General features: G+C 40.2%; 1 protein-coding gene across 3 annotated transcripts in view; it reads right to left on the reverse strand.

The window, feature by feature from the left end:
• The window catches only part of mcm3 (minichromosome maintenance complex component 3), a 111,418-nt gene that overhangs the window by 52,071 nt on the left and 43,894 nt on the right, over positions 1 to 15,453 (reverse strand). For all 3 annotated transcript variants that reach the window (XM_064341053.1, XM_064341055.1, XM_064341056.1), the window contains exon 10: positions 9,525 to 9,699. In XM_064341053.1, coding sequence (XP_064197123.1) covers positions 9,525 to 9,699 — 175 coding nt within the window. The remainder of the gene's footprint in view (positions 1 to 9,524; positions 9,700 to 15,453) is intronic.

Below are 15,453 nucleotides of genomic sequence, written 5' to 3' on the forward strand. Positions count from 1 at the left end.
CCTTTAATGCTGATTTTAAATTGGTTAATATTAGCCTTCAATCATTCCCTTCTGCAGCACTCCACTGTCACGCGACACAGAGAGCTAATGCGTTTACTTATGTTACCTGAAGACAAAAGTTTATGTTCAATTTATTAGCGTTATCGAAAGCTGAAAATTTGAAGCGAACGATTACGGCATTTTTTTTTTTAAACATTAACGTAGTGTTTTGTGTAGCGACCCGGTTGAAACAGCTAATTTCTCCGATGCAGTTTACTGGCGGTTGATTTAATTAGTGGTATTAATGTGACGAGAAGCGCTTTGTCGTTTGAATGCATAACACGCAATTCCTTGAAGAGTCGACACATTTTAGGCGTGACAGTTTAACTGTTACTTGTAAACCGTACTGTTATATTGTCGTTTTTTATCAATAAAAAATCTATTGCATATATTGTTGGTGCTCCTTACATTTTGGTGGGTGCTCCTAACTTTTTTAAATTGAGAGCACCAGTGCTACCAAGTAAAAAAGTTAATTTCGAGCCCTGATATATTATTGAAGCTGCATTTCCCTGGCATATTGTTGGCACAATGGGGCCTACGTTTACTAACTGCTACATTAGCAGAAGCGTGCCTGTTGGGCGTGCCTGCAAACAGACTGACCCAGACCGAATTAACTTCTCTCACCACCAAAATACGGCGAAGGTTACGTGCCAATTTACGTTTTATTACTATACATACCATTTTTATGATTGGATTAATTAGCAATTGTATTTGATGCAACTTTAGCTATATTTCCATTACTTTTCCAAAACTTTTCAAAAAACATTATTTTCCATAACTTTTCCAGGGCCTGGAAATTGCATTTTAAATTTCAATGACTTTTCCAGGTTTTTCATGACCGTACGAACCCTGTACTACTCGCCTACTACTGGCGAGAATGAGCTGGGAGCTCCAACTTCGAGGAGCTGCGGGCTCGCAACTCGCCATTGAGGATTTAAACTCACTGTCAATACTTTTAACGACAGGCCTAGCTTTAGCAGGTTTTAATTCATTAATGACTTATAGACAGAGGCTTGCAAGCGTGAGTAACTTGCCCTTTGTGTATGCTGAAAATGTGATTTTGAGATTAAATAGAAGCAGCCCCAAACCCCAATCAAAACTTGTATTCCTCAAAATAAATTCAAAGACTATCCAGTAAATCTGGTTTCATTTAATTGTAGCCTATTCATTTAGTTAAGTAGCTATGTAAAGGCTAGCTATCATTTCACCCACACATGCGATTAGAAATTGTCTAAGCTGTAAAAACTAAAGTAATAAATGCGTTTTCTGTACAATTAAATACACCTATTAAATAACAAATGCAATAGATGCATTTCTGTAAAAACACACATTTATATACTGCGTATAGTCTAGGCTAGGGGTGGAGGGAGATGCCACTATTTGTATATGTATGTGTTCAACCATCAAAATTATTTGTATTTGTATTCAGATAAATTGGAAGTGGGCATGGTGTAAACCAGAAGTGAGTGAAGTTTAACACAGAAGCTGTATAAAATTCCCCAAATTCCTGATTTTTACTATTATAATCACTGTAAATGCAGTTGTTGAGATATGAAAACATTAAAGTTTGTGTTTACAATGACATCAATGATAATCTAAGTTTAACAACAGGTAATTTGCTTTCTAACTTCTTCAACCTGGATGACGTCAAATGGTGTCATAAAACACCCCCTTTAATCTCTGTTGAATTATTTTCTTACTTCAGAAAGTAGGATCATTTTCTTTCTTTTTTTGTTGTTATGCAGTGGACTCTCAAATATGTAATACTGACCCACAATAAAAACCGGATTTGCATTTGAAAACCACGACTACATTTCGCTAGATTTGTCATAAACAGTACTAGCTACTGAAAACACACACATCACCAATCATGCTAAATTGCAGTTGTAATACTTCAGAAACTTGCCTCAGAATCAAAAGGTGTCAGTAGAACAGCCACTTCAAACCATAATTCCATTTAATGATGAACATTATGGTTCTGGAGTTGAAAATTAAAGTGCACTGAAATATGACATGCAGTCAAGGATGAAGTGAAACCAAAACAGAAGTATTCACACTATTCTGACAAGTAACGTGTTGTTTTTAAACACTGCTATAAAATATTCTATAACTATACTGACTATTATAACTACTGGAACATAACTATTGTTTTACAGGCAATACAAATCCCTATGTCACTCTCAAACTGCATTGGGATTAATCTAATTCTTGTAGGCTTTTGTCACCTGCTTCAATAGCCTGCAGCCCAATTATTCAGTTCATGGCAAAAAATAGAATTAGTATTATATGTGCAGTATGCATATAATATATCATTTGTATTCTACAATTATTTACTGTTAAACGTAGTTAGTTATTGTTTGAATTGATTGCACTGTCATCAAAATAAAAAAACAAACAAACAATCTAATTGAACAATTTCCGTTTGCTAGGCATATTTCTGCCAGGTACTCTGCTGATATTTCTATACATTGTAAAGCAATGGTAGGTCCAATTGACATGGTTTAATGATGTGGTTAATCCATACAACCTATTCTTGTAATGTAAGATGATATACCTGAGCTTTTGGGTTTGGAGATATACTCAAGTAAACCCTTTTTTTTAAGCAAAAATTATTTATACTATAATAGGCCTAACAACTAATTCATATCATATCCAGGCCTAAACTTGACATTTTCAGATAGGGACAAGTCTTGTGAAAAAAATGAGGGGCTATCCTATTAGATAAACCAGTTTAATCAATAAAAGACATGCCAGTGTAGTGAAAAAACAGCAAAATCACAGTATTTAACAAACAATGACCAATATGTTATATAGCCATAACAGGCTTTGTACTAACACTGAGGTAAACAAATCAAGTCAAATCAAGTTTCAAACATAGGCAGAATGTTTTTATAAATCAAAACATAGCTACTCATTCTTACTCTGAACTGCATAGTACAAACTGCATGAACCTCACCACCCCTACCTGAGGGACACAAGTCAGTTATGAACACAAAAAATGCTTTTATAATTCAAAAAACAGTTCCTTCTTCATTATGAACTACTCTACAGCATGAGCTGTTAATGAAATAAAAAAATATAGAATGCAAGGCTAACATGTTCTATTGTTTTTTGTAAGTGAATAGTTTCCCCCCATCTTTGTTGAAGCATACCTGCATGTTTGATTTGCATAAACTTAGATAAAAGGCAGAAAAAAAAAATCGAAAAGCTTACCAGGGTGGAATACATTTTCAGCTATTAGCCTATACTTAGTCAAAATTCTCTAAATTGTACTTAGTGAAAATAATCTCCTGAACATAAGCTGGGAGCGATAAGGAGACACGACATCCCCTGGAATACTAAAAAATTTATTTTAGGAAACGCTCGTGCGGGGCAGGTCAGACATATTACAGCCACATGAACCTGTGCCGGGTGTATCATCAGACCACACTTTTACTACCTACTACCGCCACGCTGATGTCCAGTGGCGTCAGACATATCCAGCATTACAACATAGTTTTTTACACCAGCAGCAACCTAATTTAATAAAGATTACAAAACTATATATTGCAAAATTATTTTCTTGAAATAACTACAAAGTTGAATCAATTTCAATGTTTACATTTCTAAATTATAGCGGTTTTGTTATAACGGCGAGAGGAAAATGTATTGAGGCATATTACATGAACACTGAGAAAAGCACTAAAATGTGCATGACAAAACACACAATGGAAATAAATAGTTAAAGAAATACAATGCAATATTATTATTATTATTTGTTTTTTAATTTTATTTCTTAAAGTAATTTCTCCAGTCATAACAAATTCAGCACATTCCTCCCTCCCGTCTCCTTGGAGCGCACTTTTACATGCCTACGCACTGTCAATCTCCTCTTATCAACTCCAAAAAACGTGCAGCTTTGGTGGTTTGTTGGGACCGCATGCAGTGTCCACAATCATTCCTCTCCACCCTAAAGGCTTTATCAACCTCACTACACAATTGCAGTGAGTGAATTATGTTTGATTATATGTGAGAAATTAGTTTTGATAGCGCTCGATGGAAAATCAGCACGAAAGCGCCAGTTGAATGATGCTTAAAAACAAAAACAAAAAAAAGTAACTGAGCAAATTCTGAGTGATACCTCTTTTTTGTGAGCAGAGAGCGATTTTGGAGCGGAGTGGGGAAAAGGACATGGAGAGGTGAAGCGGAGCACAAACACAGGCTCAAAAGAAAGGAGACTCCGCTCACATAATCTAGTTAGGGGTGTAGCAGCCAATAATGTAATAACTACCGTTAATGTAATAACTGCCAATAACGTAATCATTTTTCTGTTCTTAATGTAATAAAAGTCGATAATGTAGTAACTGACCAATAATGTAATACATTTTCTGAACCAATAACGTAATAACTTTTTGCATATAATGTAATAAGTTATTACATTATTGGCTGGTTATTACATTATTAGCTGGGTTTTTTTTTTAAATCATTAAAAATGTAATAACAGGAGCCGATAATGTAATAATATACTTATATCGCTTTAAGTTTTATTTATTGGCTATAAAGTATCACACTTCCATGACACTTGTTTCCTCTTTCAAATAGCTGCTCAAAAACCTGACCACACATGTACGCACGCACGCACGCACGCACGCACGCACGCACGCACGCACGCACGCACGCACGCACACACCTACTCTCTCTCTAGGAATTATGACTATTTATTTGTTTGTGGTGCTTGGTTAGACTTATCTCCAGCCCTGCCTTCTACTCCTTAACCATTCGAGTACCAAATGAAGTGCGAGCACATATGTTTGCAAACACAGACAATTACTCTTATGTCATATAATATGAAATCTATACCTCTTTGAAGATGCTTTGTCCACGAATACAAAGACCACCATTTCTTTTCATGAAAAATGTCATCTTTAATTAAATGTATTTAAATAACTTTTTCAAGCAAACTGTTTCAACCACACTATTATAGCTATTCAGCACTCTCTCTCTCTATGTATATATACCAAACCTGACTCCTGAAAGGTTACATGAAAATGTATTACCAAATCAGAATCGTTGCCCTATTGACATCCCTGGCTATTTCAATACAGTCATGACAAGCTCAACAAAGAGTCTAAAACTGAAGCAAATGATATCTATACTTCATTCTTTTTCATTTTTGCCATTTTCTCCAATTCTAGTCGTTATATCAATTCTCTGTGTGTATCATGGTCCTGGTCGACGCGCTATCCTCTGTTGGTCTGGGGAGGGTGTAGACTACCGCATGCCTCTGATACATGTAGAGTCGACCAACTGCTTCTTTTCACCGGACAGTGAGGCAGAGGTGGGAGTAAGTCACACTTGTGCAAGTCACAAGCAAGTCTCAAGTCTTAACCTTCAAGTCTCAAGCAAGTGCCATGTCACTGTGTTTACACTCAGGCAAGTCAAGTCGAGTCACTAGTAAACGTCAAGCAAGACAAGTCAAGTCATTGCTCAGGTCAAGCAAGTCACAAGTCAAGTCACCATGAAAGAAGTACTTAAAACAAGAGAGAAAGGGGCACAATGGCAAGCCATGTTTTGAGAAAACTGCACCTGTTAGTGCTAGCTAGTTAGAGTTAGTTTCTACAACTAGGGATGGGCATGGTTAGGATTTTATCAATACCAATACTACTATTGATACTGCTTATCAATACCAATACTTATCAATACTCTTATCGATACTTCCTAATTTGGAGTGCAAAATACATGTTGTTAAAATAATTATCAGTTCTACTTTTATATTAGTTTGGGCAAAAAATATTTAACAATAGTTCTGTTGATAAAATGAAACATTGTTTTCTGAGACAAAACATGATGCTGGGACCAATGGTATAGATACTGTAAATGTAATGTGTATCAAGAGAATGTTTAGTTCTTTAAAAAAGGGACGGTAAACCATCCTTTATTATTATGATAAAACTGAAAGATGCGTTACCAAAGTTATCTTCGTAGGTCATGTTATATACTATATTTTACAGTTTAGAATTTTGCATTAAGAGGTTGAAAGTTGAGCACAAGGGATAATAGTGCCAGTTTGGTTGAAGAAGTTATTTAAATACACTTGATTAAAGATTATATTTTTCATGGAAAGAAGTGGTGGTCTTTTTTATTTGAGAACACAGCATCTTCAAAGAGGTATAGATTTTATATTATACAACATAAGAGTAATTGTCTGTGTTTGCAAACATGTGTGCTCCCACTTAATTTGGTACTCAAATGGCAAAGGAGTATAAGGCAGGGCTGGAGATAAGTCTAACCATCAAGTTACACAAACAATTAATTCCTAGAGAGAGAGAGAGAGTAGGTGTGTGTGTGTGTGTTTTCTCAGAGTTAGAACTAAGATTCAGGGGTCAGGATTGGCCTGGTTTTTGAGCATCTATTTGAAAGAAGCAACAGTAAGGGTAGGCCTAAGTGTTATGTCTGACACTTGATAATAAATAAAACTTATAAAATAGTGATACAAGCATATTATTACATTATTGGCTCTTATTACATTTTTAATGATTTTTTTAACCCAGCTAATAATGTAATAACCAGTCAATAATCTAATAACTTATTACATTATGTGCAGTTATTAGGTTATTACGTTACTGGTTCGGAAATTTTATTACACTATTGGTAAGTTATTACATTATCGACTTTTATTACATTAAGAACAGAAAAATTATTACATTATTGGCAGTTATTACATTAACGGTAGTTATTACATTATTGGCTGCTACAAGGGGTCCAAGCAGCGAAGCTGGTGGAACCCTATTGTATCTGTTCGGATTATTAATAGGGGTCCAAGCAGCGAAGCTGGTGGAACCCTATTGTATCTGTTCGGATTATTATTAGGGGTCCAAGCAGCGAAGCTGGTGGAACCCTATTGTATCTGTTAGGATTATTATTCTTATTATTTTTCTCCGCTAAAAGTGTCTGAGGCTCAGCAACCATACGTCCTAGAGGAATCAAATTTGGCAGGTGGGTTCCTATGGCCTCCCACTACTCAGGCGCTAAAAATCACGTATGTCAGCCATATGGTGGCGCTATAACAAAGGGTAACGCGTACAAGGCCATAACTCCCACACCATAAGTTAGATCAACACAAAACTTCATCGACCGATGCATCTGAACGTGCTCTACAACTTTGCCATTGGCTCCGCCATATTGTTCGCCCGCCATTTTGACTTTTTCGTTGGGGCGTGGAAGCTTTCTCCGCGAAAATGTCTGAGGCTCAGCAACCATAAGTTGTACACCAACCAAATTTGGTAGGTGGGTTCCTATGGCCCCCCACTACTCAGGCACTACAAATCACGTATGTCGGCCAGATGGTGGCGCTATAACATAGGGTCATGTTTAAAAGGCCATAACTCCCACACCGTACGTCAGATCAACACAAAACTTCATCGACCGATGCATCTGAATGTGCTCTACAACTTTGCTTTTGGGAGCATCTATGTCCGCCATATTGTTTGCCCGCCATTTGGACTTTATTATTAGTTGGGGTGCGGAAGAGCTGGAGCTCCAAATCTAAGTGTTACGACATCTAGTAAACTTCTTTACGGCAAGCGACATCCATGGCGACGCAAGTAAATAAACCTACAAAAATACATAAAAATACAGACACCGTAGGGTCTAGTTTTTATCATTGAGGGGAGGGTCTGAACGTCGGGGAAGCAATGGAAGACAGTGCCAGCCAGACTGCATGCTAGGCTACCACAAGTTTGTTAGTAAAAGCTTTTTGAGAAGATGAATCATTACTTTTCTTTGGCATGGATCCATTTGTAGACAATATCGGGTAAGTTTGTTTAGTCTTTGAATCTGTCATTATGCTGAGAAATAACGAAACCATTTTATTGATAGTATTTTATGCTGAGAGAAATCGTATTCCGTAGCAACAAAATAAACCCGACATTAGCCCTAAAATATGCCAATACAGCAGTGAAAACGCTGCTCACTGAATAACGAAATAAGTATACCATGTCATTCTACAGTCAATATCTGGGACTAAACATTGAATAAATATACAATCTTACCACTGGTTTTATGTGTAGAGATGTCCCGTTTGAGACTGAGTGGTCATATATTGTCTTGGACAATCAGTTTGTGAAATATACGCGCATTTGTGATACCTGGGTAGGCTACCTTCAAATATAGCTGTGCGTAATACCACACGTGTTGCTTATGGCGTTGTCGATTGGCTTGATTGACAATTCATTTAATCAGTAGGTGAGAGTATAAGCTTTCTAACGATGTATAACATGTCTGATTTTGCTTTTGGAATAGCGTTTTATAGGTTAGCGTAACCGAAAATCTTCTTATCTGCCAATGTCTAAATAAATAATACAGTTGGCTACTCTGCGCGCTGCACGCAGGTCGCGAGTTGGTATTTCGTCTTTTTTTTCTTTTGTTTTTTTTCTCAATGTCGTATTTATTATTTGAAATGTGTATTTGTGTGTTATTATTCCATCTGTCTCTGAGGCGCTCTGAAATGTGCATTCTCTGCTAAGCTGCGCAATGGATTGGAATATGTGTCTGACGCCTATTTTAGTTGTGGCGCGGAAGCGCTGCAGCTCTACATACACGCCGGACCATCTAAATGCTGTTTTATAATTTTGCGTAGTCTGCATAGTTTCCGCTGTGTGCGGCACTCGCGAAGGGCCAAATCATTTGTGCGGCATATTGCACAGGTTGCGCAGGCCACGTAATTAGATTTTGTTACTGACCGTTATAGTTCAAAAGACAACACCTTCATTCATATTTCCAAACCTACAATATACTGCACCAGTGACCACAAAAATGCTCAGCTAGATGTAACTTGTTGCAACGAAGACATTCACCTAACAAAAGCGCTTTTAGTCGCACATTTAACGTTGCCTATCGGTTTTGTGAATCAACTGTTATAACCTGTTAGTCAGAGCCATATGCCAGTGACTTCATGTCAGCAGTCAACCAATCATCTTCTTTACGGCGTATGCGGGCACTGGTTACTAACTATGCGCTTTTATTTTCTTGAAGAGGTCTGCGTCTTCAACGCGGCCGTGGTCTGCAACCGTCGCACATTGCACACACCCCCTACACAGACCCATTTTTACCTGTACTATGCAGAAGCATAAAACAGCCTTTAGTGTTACGACATAGTAAAGGCCTTTACGCCTAGCGGCTAGGAGACATCCATGGCGATGCAGTAGATATGCTGGGTGAAGGTATATGATCATGAGGACAAAACCATTTAAAAATCACTCCATAGGTGGCGCACTTGTGCCAATGCTTGGACCCCTCCCAACGCCACTTGCGGCTTTAATTAACATTATACTTGCTGTGTAAAATTGAGCCTTCTGTGGCTTCTTGGTGATATTGTACTCCTGATAATAACACTGAGGTTCTCCACTTATGTAAGTTGCTCTGAAGAATGTGATTGTAATGTAATAAATGTAATGTAAAAGTATACAGCAACATATATATTTTGAGCCTGCATGCGAGCCACTCACCTGTGCCATCATCCTCCCCAGGGTTGCGGTAGCGATGCATGCGCAGCACATGGTCTGAAATCTCACTGTCCTGCTCCAGGTCCATCTGGTCCAACATGATGAAAAGCAGGTCGAAACGCGACAGCAGGGAGTCCTGCAGCCCGATGTTCTCCATAGGGGTCTTATACTGGTCATACTGCAGAGAAGAAACCATTAACCAATGCTGGGGAGACTACTCTTAAAATGTAGTTCATTAAGATACCAATTATAAGACACTGAAGGCATTTAAACCGCAGCACAGCTAGCAGTAAGTAATTAACTACATCAAAGCTTCATAAAAAAAAATTATTATTTTATTTTTTATTTATTTATTTATTTATTTTTAAAACAGCCGTGCCAGACACCGGCCAACACTACTGTTTTTTAATGCTAGCACCTTTTAAATAACGTAAAATTTAATTCATGAATTAACAGGTCATTTTGTTCATATTTTTTTAAGCTGCAGGGTTTAAAACGATAGTCTGCCGTCTTGCTTAAAAATATTTAAAAATAAAATACGGCAATGTCACAGTTTGAAAACAAATTTACTATGATTTAAAGGTCCAGGAAACTGAAATTGGTGAATTCTTTGCTGATGTGTTGCTTTAGTACTTTTTTCGCAAACGGCCAAGAAATATTTGTAAACTATTGTTACAAAAAAAATAAAAAATGTATAAAAGCCTATGCCGAAACTGGCTTTCCTCCTTGGTTAAATGCCAGATTCAGTGGGCGGGATTAACGGAGTGTTAGTTACATAATAAAAATATTCAGTCCATTGAAATCTTCTACGTGTAATATGTAAATGACACTCTTACCAAGTTTGTGTGGGTGAAGTTTGAAAATGCTTAAGCACTGCCCTTTCTCTAGATGCAAAGAAAGCAATATGTTTTTTTCTTTCCACAAAAATGAAGAGACCTACAAGAAATGGGTATTATTTCTGGAGCCCAGGGCCACTGCAATATTACAATAACCCATACAGTTAGTATTTGCAGTGCCCATTTTCACCCGGAACAATAGGTAAGTAGGCCAACCATCGGCTAGTGACAATTAAATAGCTTTATTTGGTGTAATGACCGGAGTTTGAGACAGAGTCTAATGTTAGTGTACAGTAGCTCAGGGTTACAAAGTTGTTACACATTGAATGATATTCAGGTTTAACTATACAATGAAGCCTACTTTACGTTGCTTTCTTACATTTGTCTGGTAGTGTAAGGTTACTGCTCTAACCATCTCTAACCTAGCTAGCGATGAGGACTGGTTTACATTAGGGGTGCACTGATCAATCGGCCGAGAATCGGAACTGGCCAGTTTTCACAATCGTTGACTGGCAGGTTTATTTTTTATTTTGGCCAATCGGTATTCCGGTTTCATGGCGTAAAAAACGTAATCAGAGTCCATGTGCAAGCTGCATTGGAATGCTGCCACTATATCTTTCCCAAAATGTCATACGTCTGGAAATAATACAAAGCACGTTAACCAGACATTAAACCCCTTCACACAGATCCCAAATCAGGGCAATCCTCACTCATTTTAAAACTCCAGATGTGAGTGACACAGAGACTTCAAAAATGGCTTAACTGAAGCAAGACAGTTAAATGAAGCAAGATTGGCTAAAGATCTATGAAGCAAAATGTTAGCAGTGTACCCTGGTGTCCCTTAGTCTCACCAAATCTATCCAAAATGTCTAAATTGCAGTGAATCATAATCATATTTAAAGGGGAATTACACTTTATAACACTTCTGCTTCTCATGACTGATACTGTCTTTCTAATGAATGTGTCACCCTTCATTTTTTCGATTAGTTATTTAATTTTAAAATTTCTAACATTAGAAACAAAGACCTATTTTTTTTAGTGCAAGTCCCCATAGTAGCACGGTTTCCGGCTTTTTCTTCTTATTCTATTGCGTTCCGTGGCAAAATCGAGAATAAGCAAAGCAAAACAGTTTAAAAAAAGCAAAAAAATATATATATATATATATATATATATATGTCCATGATTTTTATGACCAGCCTAGTGTTATTGTCTGCAGGTACGCCCACATCAGAAGTCGCGCAATGATATGCATCCTCGAGTTCCGCATTAAACTGCCTGGGTCTACTTCCTGCATTTGTAAAGGAAACCAATAAAACAGCATAAAATATTAACATAATGAAATAACTAATTGAAAAATGAAGGGCGACACATTTATATTATAAAATTGGATGATGAAAGAAGTAAAACTAAACAGAGTAAGTAATTTATGTTGTTATGTTGTATGTTCAGGGGCGACATAGCTCAGGAGGTCAAACCCCACCCTGGGCGTGTCAAAGTGTCCTTGAGCAAGACACCTAACCCCTAACTGCTCTGGCGAATGAAAGGCATCAATTGTAAAGCGCTTTGGATAAAAGCGCTATATAAATCCACCTAGAGGCCTCCCAGTCTGCTGCCTTCCTACCACTACTCCACTCCTTCGACCTCTCCCTACAACACTCTCCCCCAACCCACAAGGCAGGCAACCTCCTAGACCTGATCTTCCTGAAGACCTGCTCCAGCTCCAATCTTACGGTTACCCCCCTGCATACGTCTGACCATCACTTCATCTCCTTCTCCCTCCCCCTCTCTCCACATCCTCCCACTCCTCCTCCCATCCCCACTGTCACTGTCCGCCGTAACCTCCGCTCCCTATCACCCTCTTCTCTTGCTCCCAGAGTGACTGCTTCCCTCCCCCCTCTTCAATCATTTTCCAAGCTCCCCACTAACTCTGCATCCTCCACCCTGACGTCATCTCTCTCCTCAGCACTCGACTCCCTATGCCCCTTCGTCCCTAGGCCAGCACGTTCATCCCCTCCCAGTCCATGGATGTTTGACATCCTACGCACCTCCAGGGCCAGCCTCCGCGCTGCTGAGAGGAAGTGGGCCAAATCCAGGGACCCATCTGACCTCTCAGCCTATCAGTCTCTCCTGACAGAGTTTTCTTCTGCTGTCACTGTCGCTAAGGCAAAATTCTACCAAACTAAAATTCATAACTCCATTTCTAACCCTCGTCAACTTTTCTCTATTTTCTCTTCTCTCCTCAGCATGCCACCTCCTCCACCCCAGTCTTCCTTCACTGCAGATGACTTTGCAGCATTCTTTGACGAAAAGATTGCAGACATCCGCAGCTCCTTTGGGCCCTCCACCCCCTCTGCGCCCTCCGCCCCGTTTCTCCACATTTTCTCTCCTCTCAGACTCTGAAGTTTCCCAGCTTCTGCTCACCCACCGCCCTACCACCTGCGCCTTCGACCCTATCCCCTCATCTCTCCTCCAGGCAATCACACAGACATCCTCCCTTTTGTCACCTCCTTCGTGAACTCCTCCCTATCTTCTGGATGTTTCCCCTCATCCTTCAAGAGGGCCCACATCACCCCGCTGCTGAAGAAACCCACACTAGATCCTTCAGTCATTCAGAACTACCGCCCGGTATCTCTCCTCCCTTTCCTATCCAAAACACTTGAACGTGCTGCATCTAACCAACTCTCTGCTTTCTTCTCTCACAACAACCTGCTTGATCCCCACCAGTCTGGCTTCAGGCCTGGCCACTCGACCGAGACTGCACTCCTCTCGGTCAGTGAGTAACTCCATGCCGCACGAGCAGCCTCCCTCTCCTCTGTCCTGATTCTTCTAGACCTCTCCGCTGCATTTGACACTGTGGAGCACTCTATCCTCCTGTCCTCCCTGGCAGCAACAGGGATCTGCGGCACAGTCCTTGACTGGATTGAGTCTTACCTCTCTGACCGTTCCTTCCAGGTTGCCTGGGCGGGTAAGGTATCACCACCCCGTCCCCTCATCACCGGAGTTCCCCAGGGCTCAGTCCTCGGTCCCCTTCTCTTCTCCTTGTACACCAGATCCCTTGGCCCTGTAATATCTGCCCATGGCTTGTCCTATCACTCCTATGCCGACGACACGCAACTCTTTCTCTCCTTCTCCCCATCGGACACACAGGTCCCTGCCCGCATCTCCGCTTGCCTGAGGGACATACAGAGCTGGATGGACAATCACCACCTGAAGCTCAACCCGGGAAAGACGGAGCTAATCTTTATTCCTGCTCTATCCTCTCCCCTCCTCGACTTTTCCATTTCCCTAGGGGACACCTTAGTGACATCATCACCCTGTGCCAAGAATCTTGGAGTGGTGATGGACAACAGTCTGTCCCTCTCCAAGAACATCGCAGCAGTATGCCGGGCATGCAGATTTTTCCTGTATAACAAACGCAGAATCCGCCCCTTTCTCACCACCTACTCAACCCAGCTCCTGGTCCAAGCAATGATTCTATCCCGCCTGGACTACTGCAACTCTCTTCTGGCTGGACTACCGGCATCTGCCACCAGACCCCTGCAACTCATTCAGAATGCTGCGGCTCGTCTGGTCTTCAACCTCCCCAGACACTCCCACGTCAATCCCCTGCTCACTACCCTCCACTGGCTGCCTGTTATAGCTCGCATCAAATTTAAAACATTGGTCCTAGCATACCAGGCAGTCAAGGGATCAGCCCCAGCATACCTCCACAAGATACTCAAACCCTACATACCAGCCAGATCCCTCCGTTCTGCTACCTCAGGACACCTAGCACCTCCCCCTCTTCGCACCTGCACTTCCAGAACACGTCTCCTGTCTGTTCTGGCCCCACGATGGTGGAATGACCTCCCTGTGGAGGTCAGAACAGCTGAGACACTGACCCATTTCAAACGACGACTGAAGACTCACCTCTTCAGGCTGCACCTCTCCCCATCCCTCCCTACCTCCCTGTAAATGACTGTAAGCTTAGGGTTGTAACTAGGCAGCTGTTTCGTAGGTGACTTAGGTGCATTAACTGTCTTAACTACTGCTTGTATTTTTTCCATGGACTGCGTTGTTGCTGTTCTCGTTTGTGTTAGTGTTAATCAGTTTAACCTACAGGGTCCAAGTTGAACTATGCGGTTGTTCCCTGCACTTGGAACGGTACTTCACTCTAGGGTTTTCGACACACTTTTTTCTGGTTATGGTTATACACTTTGTTGTACGTCGCTCTGGATAAGAGCGTCTGCCAAATGCCTGTAATGTAATGTAATATTCCGTAGCAACAAGATAAACCCGACATTAGCCCTAAAATATGCCAATACAGCAGTGAAAACACTGCTCACTGAATGACGAAATGAAGTTTTTAAAAATTATACCATGTCATTCCACAGTCAATATCTGGGACTAAACATTGAATAAATATACAATCTTACCATTGGTTTTACGCATAGAGATGTCCCTTTTGCGACTGAGTGATCATATATTGTCTTGGACAATCCGTTTGTGAAATATACGCACATTTGTGATGCCTGGGTAGGCTACCTTCAAAAATAGCTGTGCGTAATACCACACGTGTTGCTTATGGCGTTGTCGTCCTTTTTAGTACAATTTGGCTTGATTGACAATTTATTCAGTAGGTGAGAGTATAAGCTTTCTAACGATGTATAACATGTCTGATTTTGCTTTTGGAATAGCGTTTTATAGGTCAGCGTAACCGAAAATTCTCTTATCTGCCAATGTCTAAATAAATAATATGGTAGGCTAGTCTGCGCGCAGCACGCAGGTCACGAGTTGATATTTCGTCTTTTGTTTAGTTTTTTCTCAATGTCGTATTTATTATTTGAAATGGGGATTTTATGTGTTATTATTCTATCTGTCTCTGAGGCGCTCTGAAATTTGCATTCTCTGCTAAGCGGAGCAATGGATTGGAATATGTCTGACGCCTATTTTAGTTGCAGCACAGAAGCGCTGCAGCTCTACATACACGCCGGACCATCTAAATGCTGTTTTATACTTTTGCGTAGTCTGCATAGTTTCCATTGTGTGTGGCACTCGCGAAGGGCCAAATCATTTGTGCGGCATATTGCACAGGTTGCGCAGGCCACGTAATTAGA

The sequence above is a fragment of the Anguilla rostrata genome, chromosome 6 (assembly GCF_018555375.3).
Source record: "Anguilla rostrata isolate EN2019 chromosome 6, ASM1855537v3, whole genome shotgun sequence".
In the NCBI taxonomy this organism is placed as follows: domain Eukaryota; kingdom Metazoa; phylum Chordata; class Actinopteri; order Anguilliformes; family Anguillidae; genus Anguilla; species Anguilla rostrata.